At 39.3% G+C, this 27984-nt stretch overlaps 3 protein-coding genes across 3 annotated transcripts; all 3 read left to right on the top strand.

The window, feature by feature from the left end:
- The first annotated feature begins 1196 nt into the window (after nt 1-1196).
- LOC120286488 (flavone 3'-O-methyltransferase 1-like) lies at nt 1197-3053 on the top strand. Its single transcript, XM_039298721.1, has 3 exons — nt 1197-1525; nt 1915-2206; nt 2751-3053. Exons 1-3 carry the CDS (start codon nt 1197-1199, stop codon nt 3051-3053), a joined length of 924 nt encoding a protein of 307 aa, XP_039154655.1.
- Nucleotides 3054-9022: 5969 nt separating this feature from the next.
- Nucleotides 9023-10648, top strand: LOC120286487 (caffeic acid 3-O-methyltransferase 1-like). Its single transcript, XM_039298720.1, has 4 exons — nt 9023-9279; nt 9644-9990; nt 10112-10176; nt 10346-10648. Exons 1-4 carry the CDS (start codon nt 9023-9025, stop codon nt 10646-10648), a joined length of 972 nt encoding a protein of 323 aa, XP_039154654.1.
- An 11924-nt stretch (nt 10649-22572) lies between these two features.
- Nucleotides 22573-23741, top strand: LOC120286481 (caffeic acid 3-O-methyltransferase-like). Its single transcript, XM_039298709.1, has 3 exons — nt 22573-22976; nt 23419-23515; nt 23601-23741. The coding sequence occupies exons 1-3, from the start codon at nt 22573-22575 to the stop codon at nt 23739-23741; spliced, it is 642 nt and encodes a 213-aa protein (XP_039154643.1).
- Nucleotides 23742-27984: the final 4243 nt, after the last annotated feature.

Genomic DNA, 27984 nt, shown 5'->3' with positions numbered 1-27984 from the left:
ACCAACATGCACATTATGTCCTCAGCGAGACCCTGAATCTATCGAGCACCTACTTCTTCTCTGCCCTGGACTACAGCAGTTTGGTCACATCCTAAGATTGCTATCAGTCATTCTCAAACAGCAGCACAGAACATGACAGCATGGCTTGAAGTTAGATTTCGAGATAAAGCGCTGTTACCTGGTTTGGAAATTGTGGCCGCCCTTCTCTGGCAAATATGGAAGGCCAGGAACAGGTTCATCTTCACTGGTCAGAAGCCTGATCCATCCTTTGTAGTAGAATCAGCCTTAACTCAGTCGCGATCTGCTCGGATAAACTGTCTTTCCTCCTCAACTGCGTCAACCCCAGGAATCAACTTTTCTGCTCCTTCTACCCTGTGGCGACCACCTGATACAGGGGTACTCAAAGTCAATATCGATGGGGCTTTTCACGTTGCTGACTCCAGAGGCGCAATAGCTATTATTTGCAGAAATCATTTGGGTAAAATGGTTGATGGGTATACCTCTCGTGTGGCTGCTGCTTCAGCGTTGCAGGTGGAAATTTCTGCCCTCCCTGTCGGTGCTGCACCATCTCCGTCGACTCGGCAAAACCAACGCTCCCTTGATTTTGGAATCGACCGCCTTGCCATGATCAACGCCGTTGAAGATCCTCGGAAGACTCCATGGGTGCTTCGGCCCTTGTTTGACGAAGTGGCTGCTCTTCTCCGCCGTTTCTCTCGACTACAGTTAGGGTTTGTCCCTCGTACGGCCAACGCAGTCGCCGATTGGGCTGCAAAGGCCCAATTGGGCGGTACCTTATCTTCCTCTTGGCTCGCCTTTCCCCCTCCTTTATTATTAGATCTTCTTATTTCGGATGTAATGGATGCTGGTGGTAATGTTTCTATCAATTAAATGCCGTTTCCGTCCAAAAAAAAAAAAAGTTGATTATTGTTGATACCTGAATTTTTGTTGACACAAAAAGTTATAGAAAGGTAAAAAGCAAAAAGTATACATGAAAGGATGAAAATGAACGAAATGATGAAAAGATAAAAGAAATTGTGTGGGCCGGAGCGTCTGGCTCACTTAACATTATATTGGGGCCCCCTAAAACCCCACTCCCTTGGCCCATCTTCTTGTTTCTTTTTAGCCCATTTAATTAATTCATTGGGCCTATCTTTCATTTCTTTTCTTTCTTTTTCTTTTTCGCTTTCAAACAAACCATGATCCCGTGCGTTCCCCTGGTCTTGAAGGCCGCCATCGAGCTCGGCATCCTCAAGCTCCTGTCCAAGAGCTATGCTCAGCTCTCGCCCACCCAGATCGCGTCCCGCCTCTCCATCAAGAACCCCGATGCCGCTGTCACCATCGACCGCATCCTGCGTTTGCTCGCCAGCTGCTCTTTCCTCTCATGCACCCTCACCCAGGACAAAGCCGAGCGGCCTGAGAGGATGTACGGCCTGGGCCCCTTGAGCAAGTACTACGTGAGTGAGCAAGGAGCTACCATGGCATCGTGGTTGCTTTTACTCTTGGACGAGGTCTCCTTGAGGACGTGGTACGTAAATAAATGAATTCGGACCGTCACATTCTGTGAAACTCATCGTGTCGATAGTTAAGTTCGTGCAATATTATCCCATTTGCATCTTATACAAAATTGATTAGTTTGATACTTGAAGTTAAATTTTAGTGTTGTCAACTATATGATAATGCCATAAAAAATTTTGAAAGGTAATGTGATGGCTATTAAGCAAATCAACAAGAGTCATCTTCATCTATCCTTTTTTTTTAATTACCTTAATTGTGACAAGATGCGATCACTTTAAATGAATATTGTGATTGGATAGTTATTTGCACATTGTTGACAATATTAGATAGTGAAGATACGTTGTTAACTAGGGTTTGTACATGAATGCTTGCTGTGTGTGTTTTACTTAAAAGATGCAGTGACTCAGGAAAATGCGACCCTTTCAAGCTGGTGAACGGCGTGATCCTCTTCGATTACACCAGGATAGACCCGAGGTACAACAACCACTTCAACAATGCCATGAAGAGTATGTCTACCATTTTCATGGGCAAATTCATGGACACTCACTGCAGATTCAAGAATGCCAAAATGGTCGTCCACGTCCGCGGCGCTGTCGGTGAATGCCTTGAGCTTATACTCTCCAAGCACCCGGACCTCCGGGGCATAAACTTCGATCTACCCCATGTTGTCAAAAATGGGCTTTCTTATCCGGTAATTGATTTTCGAACTAAAAATTCCTACTTCCTCTATAAACAAACAAAGTTCAATGCAAATTATTCTGCGTAGATTAATTCTCTCGATGGATTGGGCCATTCTAATTCATTTCAATTCATGTTAAAAACATATCGTTTGCTCCATGCCTGTTGATTGCCTTCTTCCTACAATTATGTCACCCCTTCTAAGGATGTCTTATGAAGCAATGACGACGAAATGAGAAAACTAGCTTTTGATGGCAGGTTTGGAGCATGTAGGAGGGAGCTTTGTGGATGACCCCATCCCAAAAGGAGACACCCTCTTAACGAAGGTCACTTTGGATTAATTGTTTAGCACTCAAGCTCTCTAAAAAGAAATGAAAAGAAACGTGTAAAATCACGTAGCTTATAATTTATTTGAACATGATTTCGCTAATTGATTTTAATTGATGTTGCATTAACGGACATTAGCTTAAGACAGTTCCAATGTACGAGCATTTTGTTTAGGACAGATTGGCGATCGGGAGTCTTAATTGATTTTGATTGTTTGTTGTTTGTTGCAGTGGCAATTCCATAGTTGCACGGACGAGTTCGTCATACAGCTCCTGAAGAAATTCTGGAACGCGTTGCCGGCATCGGGCAAGGTGGTGATCATAGACCCAGTCAGCCCGGAATACCCAGGGTCGGACCTAGTGACCCGGGCCACGTTCACTTCCGACATGGTCATGCTGGCCTTGCCTCCTGGAGGGAAAGATCGGACGCTGAGGGAAGTCGAGGTCGTGGCCCGCGCGGCCGGGTTCAGCTCCCCGAAAGTGGGCTGCCAGGTCCTCAACATGTGGGCGCTCGAGCTATATAAAACCGCCTAATTCGCTTGCCGGAAAATCCTCCCCGCATCGATCTTGCCTTGCGCTATGTCGTATTGTGTCCATCTTTGGATTTCCAATTGAATAAAACTGTTCTTGTTATGCTTTCAACTTTTCTAGAATTGTTTCCTAGTACGCACTGATGCAAATGGTCTTCATTATCCATTTGTTTCTGTTGTAATAAAAATGCAAGAAGGCTTACGCTTAGCAATTCTGCAATTGGAAGAGCCGGAAAAACATAGAGGACGACCATGAGATATTAACAGGGATCGAAATGATCAAATGCCGAAAATTGTTGTATGGTTCCAACGCCGGCAAGACATTATGATTATCATGATTTATGTGTGGTGAAAATTTACATTCAAGTTTGAAAGATGAAAATAAATAGCCCCCCACGGAATTGACCTAGTGGCAACGCCATTCTTACGCTTTGAGTCAATGGTTGTGAATTTGATTCCTACGATATGGGGATTTAAGTGGGGGACCCAAGACGATGAGTTGTTGTGCTAATTCTCTCCATGTAGCTAGCTAATTATGATTGAGCTCTGAGTTGTTATAAAAAAAAAAAATGAAAATAAATGCACATCATTCAAACCCATGGAAAGATTTTGGTTACATTCAAATAAACCCATATTATCGAAAATAAATTGTTTATATTTGCAAATTTTGGAAATTATGATTTCTTAATTATATAACTTACGTCGATTAGTTATATAATTGCCAAGCAGCTATAACGAGTGAGGTTGGCAGCGATGAATTGATGGCGGCATGAGGGAAAAATACCAAAAAAGTTCTAAACCTATTGCATTGATACCAATTCAGTCTTAAGTTTTCAATTTGACCAATTCAGTCCTAAACCTTTTAATATTGGTATCAACTCAGTTCATCCGGCCAATTTTGGCCGATCGGCGCTAACATGGACGTCGACCGGTGGCTGGACGCGACGTTGCAATTTGTATGATTTTTTTTTCAAATTTTTTATTATTTTTTATTAATTTTTTTTCTTTTTCTTTTCTTTTTCCTTTTCTTTTCTACTTTCTTCCTCACGGTGGCCGGCGAGGGCTACGAAGCCCTCACCGCTCTGGCGAGGGCGCAGCCCGCCCTGGCCTCTCCTGTGGTCGGCGGGCGAGGCGCCTTCGCCCGGATCTGGGTGAGGCCAGCCTCACCCGTGGCTGGCGAGGCCATGGCGGCCATTGCTAGGGGCGGAGGCGAGGGCCGCAGCCCTCCGTTGTTGGGGCGGCGGGCTAGGGTTTGGAGGCGAAGATTGGGCGAAGGAGCAGCGGCGTGAGGCGTGGGAGGTGGGGACCGGGGCCTCGGGTGGATTTCGTGGAGGTGAGGGCGGCGGTGACGAGGTCGAAGCTCGGCGTTGACAAAGCAAAGGAGGCAGGGGGACTCGGCGGCAAGGCCGGGCGAGGCTAGTCTCGCCTAGATCGGGCTAAGCCGCCTCGCCCACGGTCCGGACGAGGCCAAGCGAGGGCTTCGCGGCCCTCGCCTCGCCCCCGGCGATGGCCACCATGGCCTCACCAGCCGCGGGCCCGCCCGGATCTTGGCCGCCTCGCCGGCGGCCTTAGGAGAGGCCGGGCAAGGGCCGCGACCCTCGGCGGCGGTAGGCGAGGGCTTTGCGGCCTCGCAGGGCCGGCGAGCCTCACCTGGCTGGCTGGCCACCGCTAGGAAGAAGACGAAAAATAAAAGGAAAAAGAAAAAAATTAATAAAAAATTGATAAAAAAATTCGAAAAAATAATTAAAAAATCATAAAAATTGTCACGTCAACGTCTAGCCACCTGGGCCGACACCCACGGCGCCGGCCGCCAAAATTGACTGGATGGACTGAATTAATACTAATATTAAAAGTTTAGAACTGAATTTGTACTAATATTAAAAGGTTTATAACTGAATTGGTGCAATTGAAAAGTTTAGGACTAAATTGATACCAATGCAATAGGTTTATGACTTTTTGGTACTTTTCCCGCCTTTCTTACTTTTTTTTCTCCCTCTTTTGCAATTTTTTAGTTTCTTTCTTCTTTTAAACTATGTTTAATCTTAGAATGTCTCTACACAAATGAGAAGATAAGTAACGTGTAATAGTAGAAAGAAAACTAGAAATACTTGGAATAGACAATTACTAGCAAATGCGAAAAAAGGCTTAATTTCTATAATAAATTAAAAATTCTCTACGTTAAGATACATTCTAACTACTTGCAAGTTGCTAAGCCACAAATAATACATTTGAAATATTATGAAATAAAAGCCGATGATTGTGAAATATGTTCTCCATCAGGATGTCGAATGAATAATTATCTGGTACTATTCACTTCCTGGCCGTTCTTGTAACCGCTGAGCAAGTGTATTGCATCTCCTTGAGCAATCGAGAAATTTCTCATAGCAACACTAATTTTTAGTCCCAGGAGTCGAATTAATTTTCGAAAGTCAAGTTGTATACATGAGTGCAACACATCCGTTATTCAAAATCACGATCTAACCTTTCAATGTAACTTTGAGAAGGCCAAAACCCACGTGATATGGCAGAATCTTTGTTGGTTATATGGGGATTAAATTGTTTGAGTGTTTTTAAGAAAATCAGTCTAGTCAAAATATTTATATATACACCTCTTTGATTTTCCCCTTTTTGCCCTTTAATCTACGTAATCCTACCTTTTGAGCTAGTTTGTTCCCATTTAACGCAAAAGTACCTTTTCTTTAATTCTCATCAAAGTCGAAACTTTAAAAATAAAGATTATAACCGAACTTATGTCATAAACGTAATAGTCAAAGTGCGTGTACCATGAAATTAGGATTAGTGAAAGAAAAAATAAAAATGTAAAAGAAAGTTGACTTGTCACATGTAGGAGCGATTTGTCTGCCTGTGAACGATCCTTGTTCAAAATCAACTATGTTTTCCCACTTAATCTAATCTAGCGGGCCCTAGTCTGACACCGTAAATGTGAGACTTCATTCGACATATGTGGATATTATTAGGTGAGAAGATTAGGGCGGCGCCATAGGCTATTCAGGTTGGGGACAAGAAGGTTATCTTGGTTGTTGAATGAAGGCTACAAGGTTCTATAGGCGCGGGCGGTTGTGGAACGAAACATGTGATAATGCCCTTACATAGGTTTATAGGCTATTCAAGGTTCTCTGGTGAATCAAAAAATTATTCAAAAATCATAAACTTATTGTACGGCAATCAATTTAATTTTAAACCTTTCAATTTTACCAATCTAATGCCAAATATGTTGGCAACTCACTAGTTTAGTCCCAAACTTTTCACTTATTTTAATTTATTTCTAAACGTTTTGATAATTTACCAATCTAGTCATGAACATTTTAATAATTTGTCAATTCAGTTCTTCTAGCTAGTTTTGGTTGGAAATTGTCGGCTTGATTGTCCAGGCAACGTCGGCCATCTTATGTGACAAGGTTAGCACTGGCATGGATAATTATACGTTTTTAAAAAATTTCAAAATGTTCTAATGATTTTTACTTTTTCTTTTATTTCTTTCCTTCTTCCTATAGCCATGTCACATAGGATGTTGGTTGCAAAATAGGTTTCAAATTTTTTGGATAATTTTCCCCGTAGTGATTGATCAATTCACCTGCCATGTGCATTGTAAGGGAATGAGATTGTACAGATGTTACCATCTAGAGATTGTACAGATGTTACCATCTAGAAGGATAAAGTTACTACTAAGATAGCTTCACTTTTTCAAGTCATAGGCTATCTATATCCGTATCAAGGAACAAGAGAGTTGTTTGAACTGTAACTGGTAAGTAGTACTTCTACATATAGTTTGCTATCTTTAACAAACAGTGTTTTTTTTTTAAACTTGTATTAAAACTGTTTGTTAAAGATAGCAAACTATATGTAGAAGTACTACTTACCAGTTCAAACAACTCTTGTTCCTTGATACGGATATAGATAGCCTATGACTTGAAAAAAAAAAAGTGAAGCTATCTTAGTAGTAACTTTATCCTTCTAGTGAATTGGATAGCTGTGAAACAATGTTCATCATTTTTCTAGATATGATCAAATTTGATAGAATGTTTTTAAAAATTTTCAAACTACTACTTACCAGTTATAGTTCAAACAACTCTCTTGTTCCCTTATACATATATAGATAGCCTATGACTTGAAAAAGTGAAGCTATCTCAGTAGTAACTTTAGCATTCTGGTGAATTGGATAGCCGTGAAACAGTGTTCATCATTTTCTAGATATTATCAAATTTGATAGAATGTTTTTAAAAATTATCTTGTGTTTTTCGTTCAAATTCTCAGTAATCAAGTATTCTCTAAAAAAAGTTACCATACCTACCTATTTTAACTTTAGAGTCCATCAATATACATAAATATGTGGACCGCTTTGTTTATTTTTTATGAACTTACTGTGAGTAACGTTGCCTATATAAATTACAAAAATCAATTTGGGACCAAATTAGATTAATAGCTGTCAACGTCATAATCATGCATAAGATTTTTAATTTTTTGGCAACTAAGCTAAATCTGTTAAATTATATATTTTCGAACTTAGATATATATATACACGCTCAATTTGCGTGACTTAAGTGCAGCGCCGTGGGAAGTGTCACCCCGAGTTTACGTTGCCGGTTGCTGGCTGTACGGTAGTTCCCGGGTCATAAAAAAAAATTATTTGAGAGATAAATATTAAATGATCTATTCAAGCAAGTTGATGATGCGGTTAACGATAACGTTTTGGAGAAACAAATTAGTAGAGAAAAGAGATCAATGATCTCTTGAAATGTATGGAAAGTTTACTAGTTCAAAATAGAGGAATTAGAAACCACGACGACATCCTAGAGATCAATGATCTCCTGTGGCTTTGTAAGTCACGTCATATCAGCTTGCATTTGACGAAAAGTTCAACGGTGGATACTTTTGGTCTGCCAAAAGTTTGCGGGTTTTATAAATCATTTCAGAAGTCAAGTTACCTTTGTATCCCGAGTGAAAGAACGCCGATTTTCTTTTGTATTCGAATCACCAAAGAGTGGGGGTTAGGGCCAACAACAACGTTGGAAATTAAGTAGGTTTGGATTTGACATAAACGGGATGTCATAACAACAAAAACAATAAAAATCATGTTCTACACGGATTGACCCAATTAAGCCATTTATAAATTTATAGGGGCGCTTAAGTTAACTATTTAGGATATTAATTTTTTCAAAGCGACTCAATTTAATACATTTAATATTCATATTTCAAGATTTTTTTTTTGTTTATAGAGTTTATAAAGAAAACACCCACATCAAAGAGAATAACTAATGATAAAAAAATAATTTTCGCACGAAAGTCTTAAACATAAATAGTAACTCAATAATACACTTTTGATTAATGTTACATAAAAATAGTTATATCATCTAAGAACGTGTAAACATAAGCTATTGTGTTGAACGTGTTTTTCATGTTTACATGTACAGCATAGATTTTTAGATAGGTTAATGTATTATGTATTATTGCCATTTGATATATTGATACGTTTGATAAATGTTTAGTCATGTTGTGAAGTGTGATTTCTTATATTAAGCATGTTGTGTGACACAATAAATTATTATGTTCAAGTTGGTAATATTCATGTTATACTCTTATTTCAACACAACAAGATAAATATGACATTGACAATAACTATTGGTACAAAATTGCATCAAAAAGTTAACAGGTTTATGTTTTCCTACACGTCTAGGGCGGCCGCTTCACGACTCCAAAGTAACTCTGGCCTTGCATTGCTTACATTAACAAGTGCATTTGGCCTATATGTCTAGGGTAAACGCTTCAGGAAAAAAAGGACCAACTTCAACCGAATTTACAGAAAAACAAAAAAGTGCAATAATAAAGCCCTCCAAGTTCTCCATGCGTGCTCTATAAATGAAAAGGCAAAATCGCACTACCACATCGTACACAACATCTTTGATTGGCATAAAGCCAAAAGAAAAGACAGTCAAAAGAAAAAAAGAAAAAAACATGAGTTCGGAAGAAGCCCCCGCCATTACAATTTCCCATGAAGATGAAGACATTTTGAAGGCCTTTGAGATCCCCTCAATGGTTTTTGTTCCCATGGTCCTGAAAGGAGCCCTTGAGCTGGGGATTTTGAATTGCTGGGCCAAGTGTGGCCAGCTCTCTCCATTGGACATTGCGGCCCGGCTCTCCATCGACAACCCGGCCACGCCGGACATGATCAACCGGCTGCTGCGGCTCCTCGCGAGTTACTCCTTCTTATCGTGCACTCTCGTGGAGGATAAAGGCGGCCCCCCCCCAGAGGCTCTACGGCCTCGGGCCTCGGAGCAAGTTCTTTTTGGACAACAATGGAGCTTCTAATGCACCAACTCATATGCTACTCCAAGAAAAGACTGTCCTGGAATGCTGGTTTGTGTCTATATAACCCGCGAATTTTTACCCACCCGTTAGTTGCTATCTTGGTCGTAAAATAGAATCGGAAAACCCAATTTCAATAGATCAACCGTAAAAGGAAAGGGATACAAGTAAACTTTTCTGGATACTCGAGGAGCGATTACGATGTTATTCTATGGAAGTGATTGCTCCAGAGAGCACAATGATACTAAATTTGTGTTGCGTGCTCTGTAGGCACTGCCTTGAAGATGCAGTTAAGGAAGGAGGGGCAGATCCTTTCACCCGCACGCACGGCATGAACATGTTCGATTACATGGGCCAATACCCGAGATTGAACGACCTGTTCAACAAGTCGATGATGAGCTCATCCGCGATTTACATGGCCAAGATCGCTCAGCATTATAGTGGGTTTTCAAAGGCGAAGACAGTCGTCGATCTGGGCGGTGGCATCGGCGAGACCCTGAAAATCATTCTCTCCAAGAACCCCCACATCCGCGCCATCAACTACGACTTGCCTCATGTGATCGCAGCTGCTCCTCCGTTCCTGGTAAAATCGATCCCTATGATATCGAAGGTTTTGTGTGCATACGAACCGTAACGAGAGCTCGCTCAACTTCATGTTTCACACAAGCTTAATTTTTTCTTTTCTGGGTCAACGGTCTTTGCCTTAGTACGATTACACAATTATATATTCGTTTGCAGGTATTACGCATGTTGGAGGAGACATTGTAAAGGCCGTCCCTAAAGCAGATGTCCATTCCCTGAAGGTCAATTAATTATTATTTTTTTTCGTATCGAATCTTCTAATTATTCAAAATCAGCTTGACTGCTAATTGATTCGTCTAATGAAAATTATAAGAGAGATATGAGAGGTTCTAGTATCGTGAAAACCAAGTAAGTACGATGTTTTGAGTGGTCTACTTATTTTTTTAACAGTCGGTTCTCCATTGCGGGGACGAGGAGTTCTGTGTGAAGGTGCTCAAGAATTGCTGGGAGGCATTGCCGCCGACGGGGAAAGTGGTGATTGTGGACGAGGTGATCCCGGAGTATCCTGGGACCGACGATGTCTCACAGACCAATTTCTTGATGGACTTGAACGCTCTGAGGTTCGCCCCTGGCGGGAAGGCCCGGACGCAAAGGGAATTCACAGACCTTGCCCGCGCCTCTGGGTTCCATGCCCCGAAATACGTTCTGCGCGTGTACAACCTGTGGTTGATTGAGCTTCACAAGAAGATGTGACGATCGCAATGGTCGATGGTTTCTTCTCAGTTTGATGATGGCTTTACTACGTTAACAGATGATATACCCATGGTGCGAGTGTTTTGGGTAATTTGATGGAGAGACACCATTGTCTTATGTTGTCGACAAGCAGTGGTTTGGTCCTTCCAAATAAAATAAGAATTTCCCCTTTCTTTTTTCGATTTAGGATGTGTGTCTTAGCGACAATTCCATTCTCACCAAGTAAATCTAATAACTATGGTTGTAGGTGTCGGGTCATTTTTCCTTGGCAGACCGGTTATTTTGCATTAAATATATCGAAGAAAAAGCAATAAAGTTTTTATATGAATAATTAGACTATTCTCAAAATGACTATCCCGGGTCAACGGTTTTGAAAATGGCGAGTTTAAGAAAAAGGTGTAACATAGCTTACGTAGCTACCAAATTCAGGAGAAAATGATCAAACTCTCCATCCTTACATGCTACCAAATTAAACTTTGCCATCCCTTCTTAAAAGCTGGTACAATTGATGATTTACAACTAGTTACTGGATTCACATTGTTGAAAATGCCTTCATCGCTTGACAACTGGGTATCCATGCTCTTTATATGCATGTGATCTCACTCCATTTGATTTTAGTGTTTGAATTGAACTTTTTAATATATACATATAAATAGCATTGTTTGGATTACTATTAGATCCATCGTCATAGTCATCAAACATAGATTCTTAAAAGCATCTCAAAATATAAGGTACCTTAAAAAAAAAATCCAAAGACAAAAATAGCATGGATGGCACCATTTACTTAAAAGTATTTTGTTTATATGAATTCTCTTGTACAAACGAAAGACGATCTCATAAATCAAATAATTTGGTTTTCTTGATATAGTACCTGAATCTTTATTAAAAGTAAGATTTTAACCTTAATCTTAATTAAGGGTGTGTTGTAAATCATGGATGATGGTTAAGGTTGTACCTCACCATAATATAAGAGCCTGAGAGCTCTACTAAGTGCTGCCCCCGCCTACTGTGTAATCCTAGCAAGCTAATAGGACTGTATTCAGAGTTTTAGGGATAATTAAGGAATTTCATCGAGTGCACTTTCGGTGGAAAGTGGATTTAACTTATTGCTTTTACCATTTTATCCTTTTCTCTGTCCAATTTTATGTTTTTTCTCTTTAAAACCTGATTGCATTACTATATTAGAGTAACAAGTGAATGATGGCAAAATGAAACATGTGAGAGTGACAAAGGGTGGGTTTCGATATCCCGACAGACATCGTTTCCAGGAGCATATTCGTCTCCGATGTTGTGATGTTGAACTATGTCCCAGGAGGAAAAGAAAGAAAGACGAAAGAATTCGAGATCTTGGCAAGTCCAGCAGGTTTTCGAGGTCTGAATTCCTTTGTCACGTCCACAAACAATGGGTGTTAGTGTTAAGAATAGCAAGAACAAAAGCTCTACTGATGCTATTACTGATATCAATAAGAACAGGGGAAGTAAGATATACAAGAGCAACGAAGAGAAAACATATGAAGAAGAGGAAGTAGAGAATATAAATGCTGCTGAGAAGAATGAGAAGAAAAGGGGCTACTGTTAGTATCAAAGAAAGAAAAAGCAAACAAAGTGAGCTAGACTGATAATCTGTAAAGTGAGCTAGAAGCTTTGTTTCGAACACTCTGTATAATGCTGCAAGTCTTGGCAAGTCTCAGTAGTTAGTTTGGTGTACTTCAGTACTGGAAGTTAGTTAGTTTCCTTTGCTTCAGTTAGTTAGTTTTCATTTCTTCAATTGATTCAATACCTATAAAACAGTTTCCAGAGATAGCCATTGTATATAAAAAGGCTAACTCTCATGATTGTAAACAAGCATAGAAAAATATAGAAAGAAGTTTTCCATCTCAAGATCTCTCTACCGTTCTGTCATCCCAAGATTTCTTACTTCTTCTTTGCACATAAACTTCTTCACGGTATCAGAGCCTCTGCATCCTGAAGAAATCATCTTGCTGCTGCACATTCAACCTTGGATTCCTCAAAAGGTTTCTGTAAGTCTGTTGGATCTACATCAGATCGAAGTTAGATTCGAAGCTTCATTGATCTCTGAAGATATCTGTATCTTCCAACAAGATCTATGAGTTGGTACTTTTCATCCACATCTAAACCTTCATCAGCAATATACTTGTAGCATCGTATTGCAAACCAGTAGACTTTGTGTCTGCAACTAGAGTTGATCAAAGATCTGGAAGAATAGAATGGCATCAAGAAGTTTGAGATATCCATTTCCTATTCATGTTAATATCTCGAATTTTGTTACCATCAAACTTCGAGATATTAGTGGTGCTGCATCAGAAAACATACTCAGCTTGATAATTGGGTTAAATACTGCTTATGAAGTTTGGCAAACTTTGCTAAATCGGTTTACACAAAAGTCAGTAGCTAAGGAGTTCAAGTTAAGAGGAAAACTGCAGGCTTGCCAGAAACATGAACGAACATTATCAGCATACCTCAGGGAGTACAAGTCAATATGTGCTCAATTGAATGCCATAGGAAAACCAGTTGACGAAATCACAAAACTATTTAGAGTTCTGGAAGGCCTGGGATTTGAGTATGAACGTTTTAAAACTACAATCTATTGCTTAAAGCCCCAACCAGAATATGATGAAGTAATCTCACACTTAGAAAGATTCGAAGCCAGGTTACAGAATTACTCTTTAAATCAGTTTAGTCCTAACTTAGCTTACTATGGCCAGAGGAAAACTGAAGCTATACATAAAGAAGAGGCTGACAGAGAATATATACAACATAATACTATCCTTAGAGGATCAAGAACAAATAATCGTGGAGGAAGAAATTATGAAAGAGGAAGAACATATAATGCCAAATACAGGAACTTTGGTTATCCTGGAAGAAACATGAGTTACAGAAATAATAACTCAAACTATGAACAAGAAAATCAGCAGTTCAAACAACTCAATACCTCCTCTCGCTTGGGTCCCTGTTCAAGGATTTAGACCATACAATGTATCAAAGACAAAGGTATTTCGATACCGTGTCATATCCGCATCAAATTCAACTCTTCACAAAAAGGTGCAGATGGAGAAAGCAACAGAACACACTCGACTTGAGTGTCAAATCTGTAAGAGGCCTGGTCATGATGCCTTACATTGTTGGTATCGGTTTGATAACTCCTATCAAGCTGAGGAGATACCAACAGCACTAGCAGCACTACACATTGAGGAGGCAAATGATCAAGGATGGTATCTAGACACTAGAGCAATAGCTCATATTACCTCTAATGTTGGTATACTTCATAGTCTTTCTAAAAATAACAATGCAGATACAGTCATGATAGGCAATGGTCTGTGTTTACCTATCAAATACATTGGTAATGCAATACTGAATACTGCAATCGATGCATTGCCTCTAAATGATGTGCCGATTGTTCCTGAGATTAAGAAAAATCTTCTATCAGTGTCAAAGTTAACTGATGATTACCCCTATTCCTTTATCTTTAACAAAACTGGTGTGTATATCAAGGACATCACCACCAACACAACCATGAGGCTAGGAAGGAAGGTTAGAGGGCTGTACAGAGTAGACCCTCATGCTGCAGAAGTCTACTTCACTCAAAGACAAAGAATTGTTGCAGAAAGTATCTGGCATCAACGACTGGCTCACACAAATCAGAATATCTTGAAGCATTTGAGGAATCAAAATTTGATTCAGTACAACAAAGAACTACAGTCTGTATGTAGAAGTTGCCAAATAGCTAAGAGTACTGCTCTACCTTTTCCATTATCAAATTCTACAGCTACAAAACCTCTAGAACAAATTCACTGTTGATATCTGGGGGCCTTCTCCAGTTAAATCTTTTCAAAATTTCAAGTACTATGTCATTTTTGTTGACAATTTCTCTCGGTTCAGTTGGATATATCAATTAAAGCTGAAGTTAGATTTCTATAGTATTTTTCTCATGTTTCAAAAGTTAGTAGAAAATTAGCATAGCTGTAAAATCAAGACTTTCCAGTGTGATGGTGGAGGAGAGTTTATTAGCCAAAAATTCAGAACGCACTTACAGAATTGTGGCATTCAACGGCATATATCATGTCCATATACACCTGAGCAGAATGGAATACCTGAAAGGAAACATCGACATATAGTTGAACTTGGTTTGGCTATGCTATACCATGCAAAAATTCCATTAAAGTTTTGGGTAGATGCATTTGTAACAGCCAACTACATTGTTAACATTCTTTCTACTCAAAAATTACAGATGCAGTCTCCCTTCAACAAATTATATTGGCATAAGCCAAGATATGACCATCTCAGAACCTTTGGCTATGCTTGCTATCCCTGTCTTCGACCATATGCACAGCACAAGCTTGATCCACGATCTCTAACCTGTGTCTTTCTAGGATACAATGATCACTATAAGGGATATCGATGTTTTGTCCCTACTACTGGTCATGTCTACATTAGTCGACATGTAGTATTTGATGAGAATTTCTTCCATTTCTCTCAGAAATTAGCAATAGTTTATCCCTCCTACACACACTTGTATAAGTTGTGGACAGAAGAAGATCAATTCCTAGCTCCCTCCACTACATATCATATAAAACATTCAACTTCTCAGTATACAAGTTGGGAACAAGAATCCACAGCTGAGCAAACAAGTGGACTGGTCTCACCTAAATGCACAGAACAAGCAGTTTCTGTTTCTCCAACTAAATTCTCTATGGATCAAATGTCCACCATCACTCAGAATAGTCCACAACGAGTTGAAATACCTGTTCCCAAAACTGAGACAACAGATGGACCAGATATGGAACAGCATACTTCAAATAATCAGACAAATTCACAAGGTACATTACCTACTCACCCTATGCAGACTAGGTCTAAGTTTGGCATTATCAAGACCAATCCTCGATATGCATGTCTTGCTATATAAGAAGTACCTACCGAACCAAAAAAAATCAAATCAGCCTTAGCACATAAAGGCTGGTATAAAGCAATGCCAGAAGAGATGGATGCACTTTATCAGAATAAAACTTGGGAATTAATCCCTCGAACTGATCAAATGAATGTCATTGGCTGTAAGTGGGTATTTAAAACAAAGCTTGCAGCTGATAGTAGCCTTGATAGACTTAAGGCTCGATTGGTTGCTAAAGGATTTCATCAGGAAGAAGGCATTGACTTTATAGAAACCTTTAGTCCAGTCATCAAACATGCTACAATTCGTATAGTTCTATCTGTAGCCATGATGAAACACTAGCCAATCCATCAACTAGATGTCAAAAATGCATTCTTACATGGTACATTGAATGAGATAGTTTACATGGAGCAGCAACCTGGTTTTCAAGACCCCAAGAAACCTCATCATGTATGTCTTTTCAAGAAATCTCTCTATGGATTTCGACAAGCTCCTCGAGCCTGGTTTGACAAGTTCAGCAACTTTCTGCTTGAATATGGGTTCTTTTGCAACTCAACTGACCCATCCTTATTCATCTATCATACTGATACATACACCATTCTTCTACTACTATATGTTGATGACATTATACTGACTGGAAGCTCTTCTCAGTTACTTCCAACCTTATCCATTCTCTAAGTCTTCAGTTCTATATGAAAGACCTTGGCCCATTACATTACTTTCTTGGCATTGAAGTTAAAAATACTTTTGATCACCTGTTTCTTTGCCAGATTAAATATGCCAGTGATCTTCTTACTCGAGCTCATATGCTTGAGTGCAAACCAATTACCACCCCTGTATCACTAAAACCAACTGTTATGATAAATGATTCTGCTCCCCTCTCCAATCCTGTCGAGTATCGAAGCTTAGTAGGTGGCCTTCAAAGATGTCGACTTTAACAAGACCCGACATTGCATATGCTACAAATCAGCCGTGTCGAAATTACAAAACCCACTATTGCAGACTTACATAAACTCAAGAGAGTTTTGAGATATGTCAAAGGCACTATAAGTCTTGGAGTCTTCATTCACTCAAGCTCTCTCCACGTATGGGTTCTCGATGCAACCGGGGTGATGTGTTGAAACAAGAAGATCAACAACAGGTTTTTGTACATACCTCGGCTCCAATCTCATATCTTGGGTAGCAAAGAAACAATCCACGGTCGCCGATCCTCTACGTAAGCCGAGTATCGTGCTCTTGCTTCTACATCTGTTGAACTTACCTGGATCAGCTTTGTCCTTCGTGATATAGGATGCTCATTGACTCGTCAAACACAGCTCTTTTGTGACAATAAATCAGCCATTTCTCTTACTATCAATCCCGTCTTACATGCTCGCACCAAACACATTGAGGTAGACTTTCATTTTGTTAGGGAAAAAGTCTCCTCGGGGTCACTACAAGTGAAATATGTTCCAAGTACCTCTCAACTTGCTGATATATTCACAAAATCTCTCCCTCGTATTACACACTATCAGCTACGAATCAAATTAGGAATTGGTTTCTCACCCTTTCCCAATTTGAGGGGGGATGTTAAGAACAACAAGAACAAAAGCTCTACTGATGCTATTATTGATATCAGTAAGAGCAGGGGAAGTAAGATATACAAGAGCAATGAAGAGAAAACATATGAAGAAGAGGAAGTAGAGAATATAAATGTTGCTGAGAAGAATGAGAAGGAAAGGGGCTACTATTAGTATCAAAGAAAGAAAAAGCAGACAAAGTGAGCTAGAGTGATAATCTGTAAAGTGAGCTAGAAGCTCTGTTTCGAACACTCTGTATAATGCTGCAAGTCTTAGCAAGTCTTGGTAGTTAGTCTGGTGTACTTCAGTATTGGAAGTTAGTTAGTTTCCTTTGCTTCAGTTAGTTAGTTTTCATTTCTTCAACCGATTCAATACCTGTAAAACAGTTTCCAGAGATAGCCATTGTATATAAAAAGGCTAACTCTCGTGATTGTAAACAAGCATAGAAAAATAAAGAAAGAAGTTTTCCATCTCAAGATCTCTCTACCGCTCTGTCATCCCAAGATTTCTTACTTCTTCTTTGCGCATAAACTTCTTCAGTTAGAGCTTCACAAAAAGATCTGATTAAGGGCTCGCTTGCTGGCTTATCCCTAAACGAACATCTTCAAATCCTCTCTGTTGAAGAGACCATCTCCCTCTAGCTCCCCTAATTTCCGCCTCTCTTGGTTGAACTTTCCTTTGCTTTACGAATATTGCTTCGGTCAAGCTATGCAATGATGAATTTGTTTTTGTAATAAGTTTTGGGGCGACTTGCTACCAAGAAAACTATGATGAAATACCCTCTCTTGTTTGAAAGGCAAACTTGATCTCGATCGTTGTTGGACTCTCGTTTAGCTCTGCATTTTCTTCGCAGCAGCCCTTAGAGATTTCTTAGGAAGAAGAACGTCTCATCCAAAACTAACTAGACTATAAATCATATATTTTTCGAGTTAAGCTCGCTTTGTACAAAAAGTTAAGTTTGTCGACAAACTGGACAATCTAATCCTAATCTTGTGAGTGAGTGGCTCACGTTCTCTAATGGACGCCGCGAGATTAAGGGAACGCCAATATGTCTAACAGGTGATTTCCTTGCATCACCCCGCAAACCTGTCATGAGATCTTCAGCAAAAACATAGACAATTCAGCTCAACTTTGGCGCAAAAAGGACGATTCTATATGGTTTCACTCTAGCAGCAACATTTAAGCATCCGGAAGCTAAACATGGGTATAGATAAATTTAAAAAGCTATGGACAATATTATAAGCACCTCACTTTTTATAAATTAATTTCATAAAAACCATTGGATCAAAATTTAGAAGTCACATCAAATATCATATCGAAGTTCAAAGATCATAGTGAATGAATTTAAAAGTTTACATGAAACTTCTCAACAACTGAAAAATGAATGCTACGGTGACTATTCACTTCATCAAATTTACAAATTAGGGATTAAATTGATATCTCACTCCGCCAAAATCCTTTCTGTTTTTTTTTTTTTTTTTTTTTTTTTTTTTTTTTTTTTTTTTTTTTATAGTAAGAATCTCTAATGACGGCTGTGGATTCGAACTCCTCCCCTTGGTGAGGGGGAGAGAGACCAAGCCAGCTGCGCTATCGGGTGGTGGTTGCCACAATCCCTCTCTTTCTTATTCTATCCCTGACCAATTTCTCTTTCCTTAAGTGCACCGATCCATCTATGGCAAGTTTTCGACCAAAAAAAAAAAAATCTATGGCAGTTCACACGCCATTTCGTCTAAAACAAGGGAGACTGGCCGAGATTTTAGTAGGCCCAATTTTAAAGGTTGAGACAAGTTCAAAGCCATTTTCTGAATTTGGGATCGGATGGTGTGCCGGGCCGATATAAAAAAGTCATAACCTTACCTACGTTTATATTTGATGCTAATACGCTACTCTTAAATGGTAAGTTGATAGGTATAAGAAGACATGCAAAATAAACCAGAATAAAACCCAACTCTACTACCATATTATAAAAGCCTACTAAAAATTTAAGCTGATAGGTAAATTGAGATCACATGTATATTAATTACACTTTAATTCAATAGTCAAGCAACTTGAGATATTTCCACAAGACCATGCAAAGTTGATATTTTTGTTCATGGGTCAAACTCCGTAATTGACACGATCTTTATAAAATGTGAGAGAGACTTTTGGATGACATATTTAGGTGTCGATACTCCCAAGTTCCATTCTTTTCTTTGAAAAAGAAGAAGAGATTTAGCTATTTCTACATGGCATGTACCTAGCACCTCATAATCCTTTGTGTCCTTAAAACACATTAAAAGTGACATGTCAATTTTTTATATAACTCAAATTGAAAAGAGTTCCTAGTGGCCACCCTTCCAACTTGGAAGGGGGAGATGTGGAGTTCAAATCCCCACCTTCTCAGGGGGATGGGGTGGGGACGCGTAAGTTTTTGGAGTGGGTTTCGACTCTCATGCTCTACAAGAAGCATGGCAAAAGTCTGAGAGTGAGTGTGGAATAGGCATAGAGTAGGACTGACAAAAAAAAATTAAAAAGAGTTAATGGAAGTCTTTAATGACACTAATTAAAAGAGTGTTAAGGCTTATTTTTTTACAATAAATTTTGTAACTTTCACTGCGCTTTCTTTCTTTCTTTCTTTCTTTCTTTTGACTTCTTCTTACGGTATAGTTGACCTCAAGTCACCCTCAACCAACGTCATGTCCACCAACTGGTATCAGACCTCCAAATTATTAATTTTTGGACGATAATCGAATCTCCAAATTAAAGAAGTAGAAAGTGGCTCGTATTCTTTAAAGTTTTCTACATGCACCGGTACCATGTGATCGTTACTGTTTCCACTTGAAGAGATGCTACTTCGACGGTAACAGTTCTAATTATCACTAAGCTACCATCCCCACATTGATAGATTTACCATCATATAAAGTCTTGTGTTTACTATAATAAATTTACTGTCATGTAAAGTCTCGTGTTTATTCTTTTACCAATTGTAAAACCTTTGATTTTCGCATTTGATTGTGTAGACTAGTAAAGCCTAGGTGCTGGCGAGCTCTATGATCCCATTATAGGGTGCCGGGTTCTTATTAGGATGAATAGAGGTGGCCTAGAAAAATCTATGCTCCTAGAACTTGGGCACTTAATTCTCTTCCTTATTTATCTTTTAGGGTACCAACCCATAAAAGGGTGTTGTCAGAGCAGTCGGGGGAAGAAAAGGAGGAGATTGCATTTGGTATGGTGGCTGCGATAGTTGCTATCTATCCATGGTAGACCGGCGGTATTTGGCTATAACGTAAAAATAATAACTACAACATCGAATAAGATCTGATGGGTATAACAAGCAACCTATTTTATTTGGTAGGGTACTGGCAATTCGCTAAAACTTACATAGAGCAATGCTACCCGTTCTCTCCTTAGCGGAAGGCGAGTCCTTTTCATGCTTTTTTGAGGGTAACAATAGTACATATCCATATCCATTCGTATCTCGTACTGTATGATTCTTCCGTGCGTAAAATCTCGGAATATGGTAGGGCAAGAAAGGCAATTTTTTCTATAGAAAAAATAAAGAACCGGTGAAATCTAGCATGAAACTCTTTAATCATATTATGAATTGTGGGACCTTATGATCATACTATAACTAGTGTGATCTCACGATTGCGTTTGTACAATAATATAGTTTAGGAGAGAATATAGAGAAATGGAAAAGAACACGGTGAGGGACTTTCTTTATGTATATATTGATAGTATTGTAAATAGAAAAGATAAGTTAGCACTCTTAGCCACCAAAAATGGCAAAAAAATGCTTGAAATTTTATCTGTTGGATAAAAGTAGCAAGATTTTTTTTTTTAAAGTTAATATCCTGAAAAATTACAAACAAATACACACGTGACAAATTTATCTCAAATTAATTTTTTATCACGAAAAATCAAAATTGATACACTTATGATAAATGGAGGGTGAAAGCCCAGACTTGTACAATCGTCTAATTCAGTAATTTAATAATAAATTTAATAGAAATTAATAGAGGCCGAATTTGTCTTGGGATTTTTGGTGTACTAGGTTGGTATTTTTGTAATATTAACCCTTTTGAAATGATTCATTATGAATTTTTATTCAAGAGATAACTATTATCTATTCAAGCAAGTTGATGATGCGGTTAAAGATAATGTTTTGGAGAAGCAAATTAGTTTTTGGTCCCGAATAGATTTGAAATAGAATCAATAAAAAAAAGTTACTTCTTGTTTCCCGAACAATTCCTAAAATTAATTCTATTTTTTTTCTTTTCTCCTCTTTTCTTCTCTTTTTCTCTTCTTCTATTTCTTTTCTTCTTCTTCCTTTTGGCTGGTTATTAGCGGGCCATGGCCAACAACCTCGCTAGAGCGTTGCCAACCCTTGATGACCTCGACGGAGTGTTGCTGGTCCCCGGCGACACCAAGCCATGGCAAGGCCTACCTCACCATGGTTGGGCGAGGCTCGATCTCACCAGGCTAAGGTGAGGCCAAGACTTGCTTGGGCCAAGCGAGCCTTTGGCAAGCTCGTCGAACCTCACCTAGCCGATCGCTGGCCACCGAGGAAGAAGAAGAGAAAAGAAAAAGAAAAAGAAAAAGAAAAAGTATTAAAAGTATTAAAAATAAAAAGAAACAAAAAAAAAAATTAAGAATCCTATCAAAAGCATTTCTATCTCGAGAATATAAATTTTGGATAATTACTGCGTGTTCTTTTGCTTAAAAATTATTCGAGAATAGAATCAGAAAAAATTATTTCTGATAAAAAATTATTTCCAAAAAGAAAATCGTTATCAAACGTGATATTAATTTTCTTCTTTATTTATCTTTTAGGGTATAGTCTTCTTTTGGGGTATAGTCTTGAAGCAGAACGGTAGAATCTACTACTGTACCAATCCATAAAAGCGTGTTGTCAGAGTAATTGGGGGAAGAAAAGGAGGAGATTGCATATGATTTGGTGGCTTACTAGTTACTATCTTTCCGTGGTAGACCGGTGGTATTTGGCTATAACGTAAAAATAGTAACTGCGACATCGCACAAGACGTGGTGTGTATAACAAACAGCCTATTTTCTTTGACAGGATATTGGCAATTCGCTAAAACTTACACAGAGCAATTCTACCGGTTCTCTCCTTAGCAGAAAGCGAGTCCTTTTCATGCTTTTTCGAGGGTAACGACAGTACATATCCATATCTATCCAGATCCGGTACTCTGTGATTCTTCCGTGCGTAAAATCTCAGGATATGATAGGGCAAGAAAGGCTATTTTTTCTATAGAAAAAATAAAGAATTTGTGAAACCTAACATGGCACACAACTCATCAGTTACCTTATAAAAGCGACTCCATCGTCGCACTCTTTTCAAATAATTTCTTAGTCCTCTCCACTTCCCAATTTCTCTCCACTTCCCACTCCAAAGCGCAATCTCTCCTGCTGTGCGGATTGAAAAGAACCTAAGAAAGAAAAAAAAAAATTCAGGAAACATGAGTTTGGACGAAACCCTAGCGGTCACCACCGCCCAAGAAGACGAAGAGTACTTGTTCGCTTTCAAACAAAACATGATCTCGTGCGTTCCCCTGGTCCTGAAGGCCACCATCGAGCTCGGCATCCTCAAGCTCTTGTTTGAGCGCACTGCTCAGCTCTCGCCCACCCAGATTGCGTCCCGCCTCTCCATCAAGAACCCCGATGCCGGTGGCACCATCGACCGCATCCTGCGTTTGCTCGCCAGCTTCTCTTTCCTCTCGTGCACCCTCACGCGGGACAAAGCCGGGCGGCCTGAGAGGATGTACGGCCTGGGCCCCTTGAGCAAGTACTACGTGAGTGAGGAAGGGGCTAGCATGGCCCCATGGTTGCTTTTAATCTTTGACGAGATTTCCTTGAGATCGTGGTACGTAAATAAATGAATTCAGACTGTCAAATTCTGTGAGGCTCACCATGTTTGCTAGTTAAGTTGATGCAATAATATCCCGTTCCCATCTCATGCAAAATTGATTAGCTTGATATTTGAAGTTAAATTTCTGTTGAATATATGAGAATGCCATAAAAAATTTCGAAGATGTAATGTGATGGCTATTAAATGCATCAAGCACATCAACAAGAGTCATCTTCATATCTCTCTCTCTCTCTCTCTCTCTCTCTCTCTCTCTATATATATATATATATATATATATTAATTACCTTAATAGTAATAAGATGCGATCACTTTAAATGAATATTTTGATTGGATGGTTGTATGCGCATTATTGGCAATACTCGAGAGTGAAGATACGATTTATAATGAGGCAGATACGTTCTTAATTGGGGTTTGTACATGAATGCTTGCTCTACAGGTTTTACTTAAAAGATGCAGTGATTCAGGGAGAAGGCGACCCTTTCAAGCTGGCAAACGGCACGACCCTCTTCGACTACATCGGGATAGACCCAAAGGTACAACAACCACTTCAACAATGCCATGAAGTGTTTGTCTACCATTTTCATGGGCAATATCATGGACACTTACCACGGATTTGAGAATGCCAAAACAGTCGTCGACGTCAGCGGCGGTGTTGGCGAATGCCTTAAGCTTATACTCTCCAAGCACCCCCACCTCCGGGGCATAAACTTCGACCTGCCCAATGTTGTCAAAAATGGGCTTTCTTATCCTGGTAATTGATTTTCGAACTAAAATTTCCTACTTCCTCTATAAACAAACAAAGGTCAATGTAAATTATGCTGCATAGATTAATTCTCTCAACGGATTGAACCTTTCTAATTCATTTCAATTCATGTTAAAAACACCTCGTTTGCTCCCTACCTGTTGATTGCCTTCTTCCTATAATTATGTCACCTATATACAGTTGGCCCTTCTACGGATGTCTTATGAAGCAATGAAGACGAAATGAGACAACTAGTTTTTATGGCAGGTTTGGAGCATGTAGGAGGGAGCTTTGTGGATGATCCCATCCCAAAAGGAGACATCCTCTTAGCGAAGGTTACTTTGGATTAATTGTTTAGTACTCGAGCTCCCGGAAATGAAATGAAAAGAAACGTGTAAATTTACGTAGCTTATAATTTATTTGAACAAGATTTCTCTAATTGATTTTAATTGATTTTGCAATAATAAGACAGTTCCAATGTACGAGCATTTTGTTTAGGACAGATTGGCGATCGGGAGTCTTAATTGATTTTGATTGTTTGCTGTTTTGTTGCAGTGGCAATTCCATAGTTTCACGGACGAGTTCGTCATACAGCTCCTGAAGAAATGCTGGAACGCGTTGCCGGCATCGGGCAAGGTGGTGATCATAGACCCAGTCAGCCCGGAATACCCAGGGTCGGACCTAGTGACCCGGGCCACGTTCACTTCCGACATGGTCATGCTGGCCTTGCCTCCTGGAGGGAAAGATCGGACGCTGAGGGAAGTCGAGGTCGTGGCCCGCGCGGCCGGGTTCAGCTCCCCGAAAGTGGGCTGCCAGGTCCTCAACATGTGGGCACTCGAGCTATATAAAACCGCCTAATTCGCTTGCCGGAAAATCCTCCCCGCATCGATCTTGCCTTGCGCTATGTCGTATTGTGTCCATCTTTGGATTTCCAATTGAATAAAACTGTTCTTGTTATGCTTTCAACTTTTCTAGAATTGTTTCCTAGTACGCATTGATGCAAATGGTCTTCATTATCCATTTGTTTCTGTTGTAATAAAAATGCAAGAAGGCTTACGCTTACCAATTCTGCAATTGGAAGAGCCGGAAAAACATAAAGGACGACCATGAGATATTAACAGCGATCGAAATGATCAAATGCTGAAAAGTGTTGTATGGTTCCAACGCCGGGACGACATTATGATTATCATGATTTATGTGTGGTGAGTTTGAAAGATGAAAATAAATAGGCCCCCACGGAATTGACCTAGTGGCAATGCTGTTCTTACGCTTTTAGCTTAGGAGTCAATGGTTGTGAATTCAATTCCTACGGTATGGAACCTGGATTTAAGTGGGGGACCCAAGACGATGAGTTGCTGTGCTAATTCTCTCCATGTAGCTGGCTAATTACGATTGAGCTCTGACTTGTTAAAAAAAATGAAAATAAATGCACATCATTCAAACCCATGGAAAGATTTTGGTTGCATTCAAATAAGCCCATATTATCGAAAATAAATTGTTTATATTCGCAAATTTTGGAAATTATGATTTCTTAATTATATAACTTATGTCGATTAGTTATATAATTGCCAAGCAGCTATAACGGGTGAGGTTGGCGGCGATGAATTGATGGCGGCATGATGCCACCTTTCTCACTTTTTTCTCCCCTCTTTTGCAAATTTTTTAGATTCTGTCTCTACACAAATGAGAAGATAAGTAACGTGTAATAGTAGAAAGAAAACTAGAAATACTTGGAATAGACAAGTACTAGCAAATGCGAAAAAAAGGCTTAATTTCTATAATAAATTAAAAATTCTTTAGGTTAAGATTCATTCTAACTACTTGCAAGTTGCTAAGCCACAAATAATACATTTGAAATATTATGAAATAAAAGCCGATGATTGTGAAATATGTTCTCCATCAAGATGTCAAATGAATAATTATCTGGTACTATTCACTTCCCGGCCGTTCTTGTAACCGCTGAGCAAGTGTATTGCACCTCCTTGAGCAATCGAGAGAGAAAGGATTTCTCATAGCAACACTAATTTTAGTCCCAGGAGTCGAATTAATTATCGAAAGTCAAGTTGTATACATGAGTGCGACACATCCGTTATTCAAAATCACGATCTAACCATTCAATGTAACTTTGAGATGGCCAAAACCCACATGATATGGCAGAATCCTTGTTTGTTATATGGGGATTAAATTGTTTGAGTTTTTTTAAGAAAATCAGTCTAATCAAAATATTTATATATACACCTCTTTGATTTTCCCCTTTTGGCCTCTAATCTAATTTCAGATTGAACCTACTTGCCAGCTTGCAAATCTACATAATCCTACCTTTTGAGCTAGTTTGTTTCCATTTAAAGCAAAAGTAAATTGTCTTTAATTCTCATCAAAGTCGAAACTTTAAATACATAAAAATATTATAACCGAACTTATGTCATAAACGTAATAGTCAAAGTGCGTGTACCATGAAATTAGGATTAGTGAAAGAAAAATAAAAATGTAAAAGAGAGTTGACTTGTCACATGTAGGAGCGACTTCTCTGGCTGTGAATGATACTTGTTCAAAATCAACTATGTTTCCCACTTAATCTAATCTAGGGGGCCCTTTTTGGTGGCTAAGAGTGCTACTTTTGTAAACACTCCATGCGCTCAATTTGCGCGACTTAAGTGCGGCGTCGTGGGAGGTGGGTCCCTGCTCTAGCGTCACCTCGGGTTTACGTCGCTAGTTGCTGGCTGTACGGTGGTTCCCGGGTTATAAAAAAAAATTATTTGAGAGATAAATATTAAATGATCTATTCAAGCAAGTTGATGATGTAGTTAACGATAACATTTTGGAGAAACAAATTAGTAGAGAAAAGAGATCAGTGATCTCTTGAAATGTATGGAAAGTTTACTAGTTCAAATTAAGAGCTACTCAACATTTTTTTGATACAACCTGTACAGAGGTTCGAGTGGGGACTTCTATACGTCTAACTTGTGTTCATGCTCCAGCGACCTATCAACTACGCCAACAACTCTGGATAGATCTTCGACTAATAGCTTCCTCAAATGTTATACCCTGGGTATGTGCGGGTGACTTTAACGAAGTTCTGTTTCCATGGGAAAAAGTGGGTGGTCGAATGGCTGAACCACATCGGATGTATTCCTTCTGAGAAGTTTTACAGGATTGTTGCTTAATGGATATGGGTAGTAAGGGATGCACCTACACATGGATGAACAACCGTCTTGGTGACGACCTAGTTAAAGAAAGGTTGGATCGAGTATTGTGTACTATGGAATGGCGTCTTACTTACCCTGAGGCTGAGGAGTATGCACTTCCACCGGTGGGCTCTGATCATAGCCCTCTTTTGTTGAATTCTAAGGCCAGACCAAGGAGACAGCATAAACGATTTATCTTTGAGGCCTATTGGTTGCAGGAAAAGGATTGTGGTGAAGTGATTGAAAGATCATGGAATTCCCCACGTGCTATAACTTTTAATCTACCACGAAGACTACAGCAGGTTGCTCAAGCACTAACAAAATGGAGTCGATCTAAATTCTCAAAGGCAACAAATCAAATATTACATCTACAACAACAACTTCACACACATATCAATTCCTCCAACAACTATGGCGATGAGCAGCAAATTATCAATTTGAAGATGGACATTAAAAAATTATGGCAACAGGAGGAACAACATTGGGCTATGAGATCCAGGGTTAACTGGCTTACTTGGGGGGATAATAATACTAAATTTTTCCATGCGAAAACATTACAAAGGGGAATTCGAAATCGGATAAGAACGTTGAAAGATGCCGATCTCAAATGGATTAGGGAAGATGATCGTTTGAAAGACATGACAAGGAATTTCTTTTTAGTACTATACACATCAGACAGCAATCGGAATTATGGTCCTATTCTGGCAAAATGCCCACCTACTGTTACTCTGGAAATGAACAATATATTAACGGCCCAGCTTACTTGAGATGAGGTACGGCGTGCCACTTTCCAAATGGGTGCCACCAAAGCACCAGGACTTGACGGAATGAATGGTCTATTTTATCATAAGCATTGGACTCTTTTACAAGAGGATATTTTTATGGCTGTCCAAGAATTTTTTACAACAGGTAATCTATCCGCTTCTCTGAACAAAACTAGCATTACCTTGATTCCGAAAGTTGCTCAGTCGGAGAGTCTCGACCAATACCAACCAATTAGCCTTTGTAACTACATCTATAAAATCATCTCCAAAGTCTTAGCTAATCGTCTTAAGCCCTTTTTACCTGATTTAAT

The sequence above is a fragment of the Eucalyptus grandis genome, chromosome 8 (genome assembly GCF_016545825.1).
Source record: "Eucalyptus grandis isolate ANBG69807.140 chromosome 8, ASM1654582v1, whole genome shotgun sequence".
NCBI classification, from domain to species: Eukaryota; Viridiplantae; Streptophyta; class Magnoliopsida; order Myrtales; family Myrtaceae; genus Eucalyptus; species Eucalyptus grandis.
Note: the sequence above shows the minus strand (reverse complement) of the source record. Positions and strands in the feature narration are given on the sequence as shown.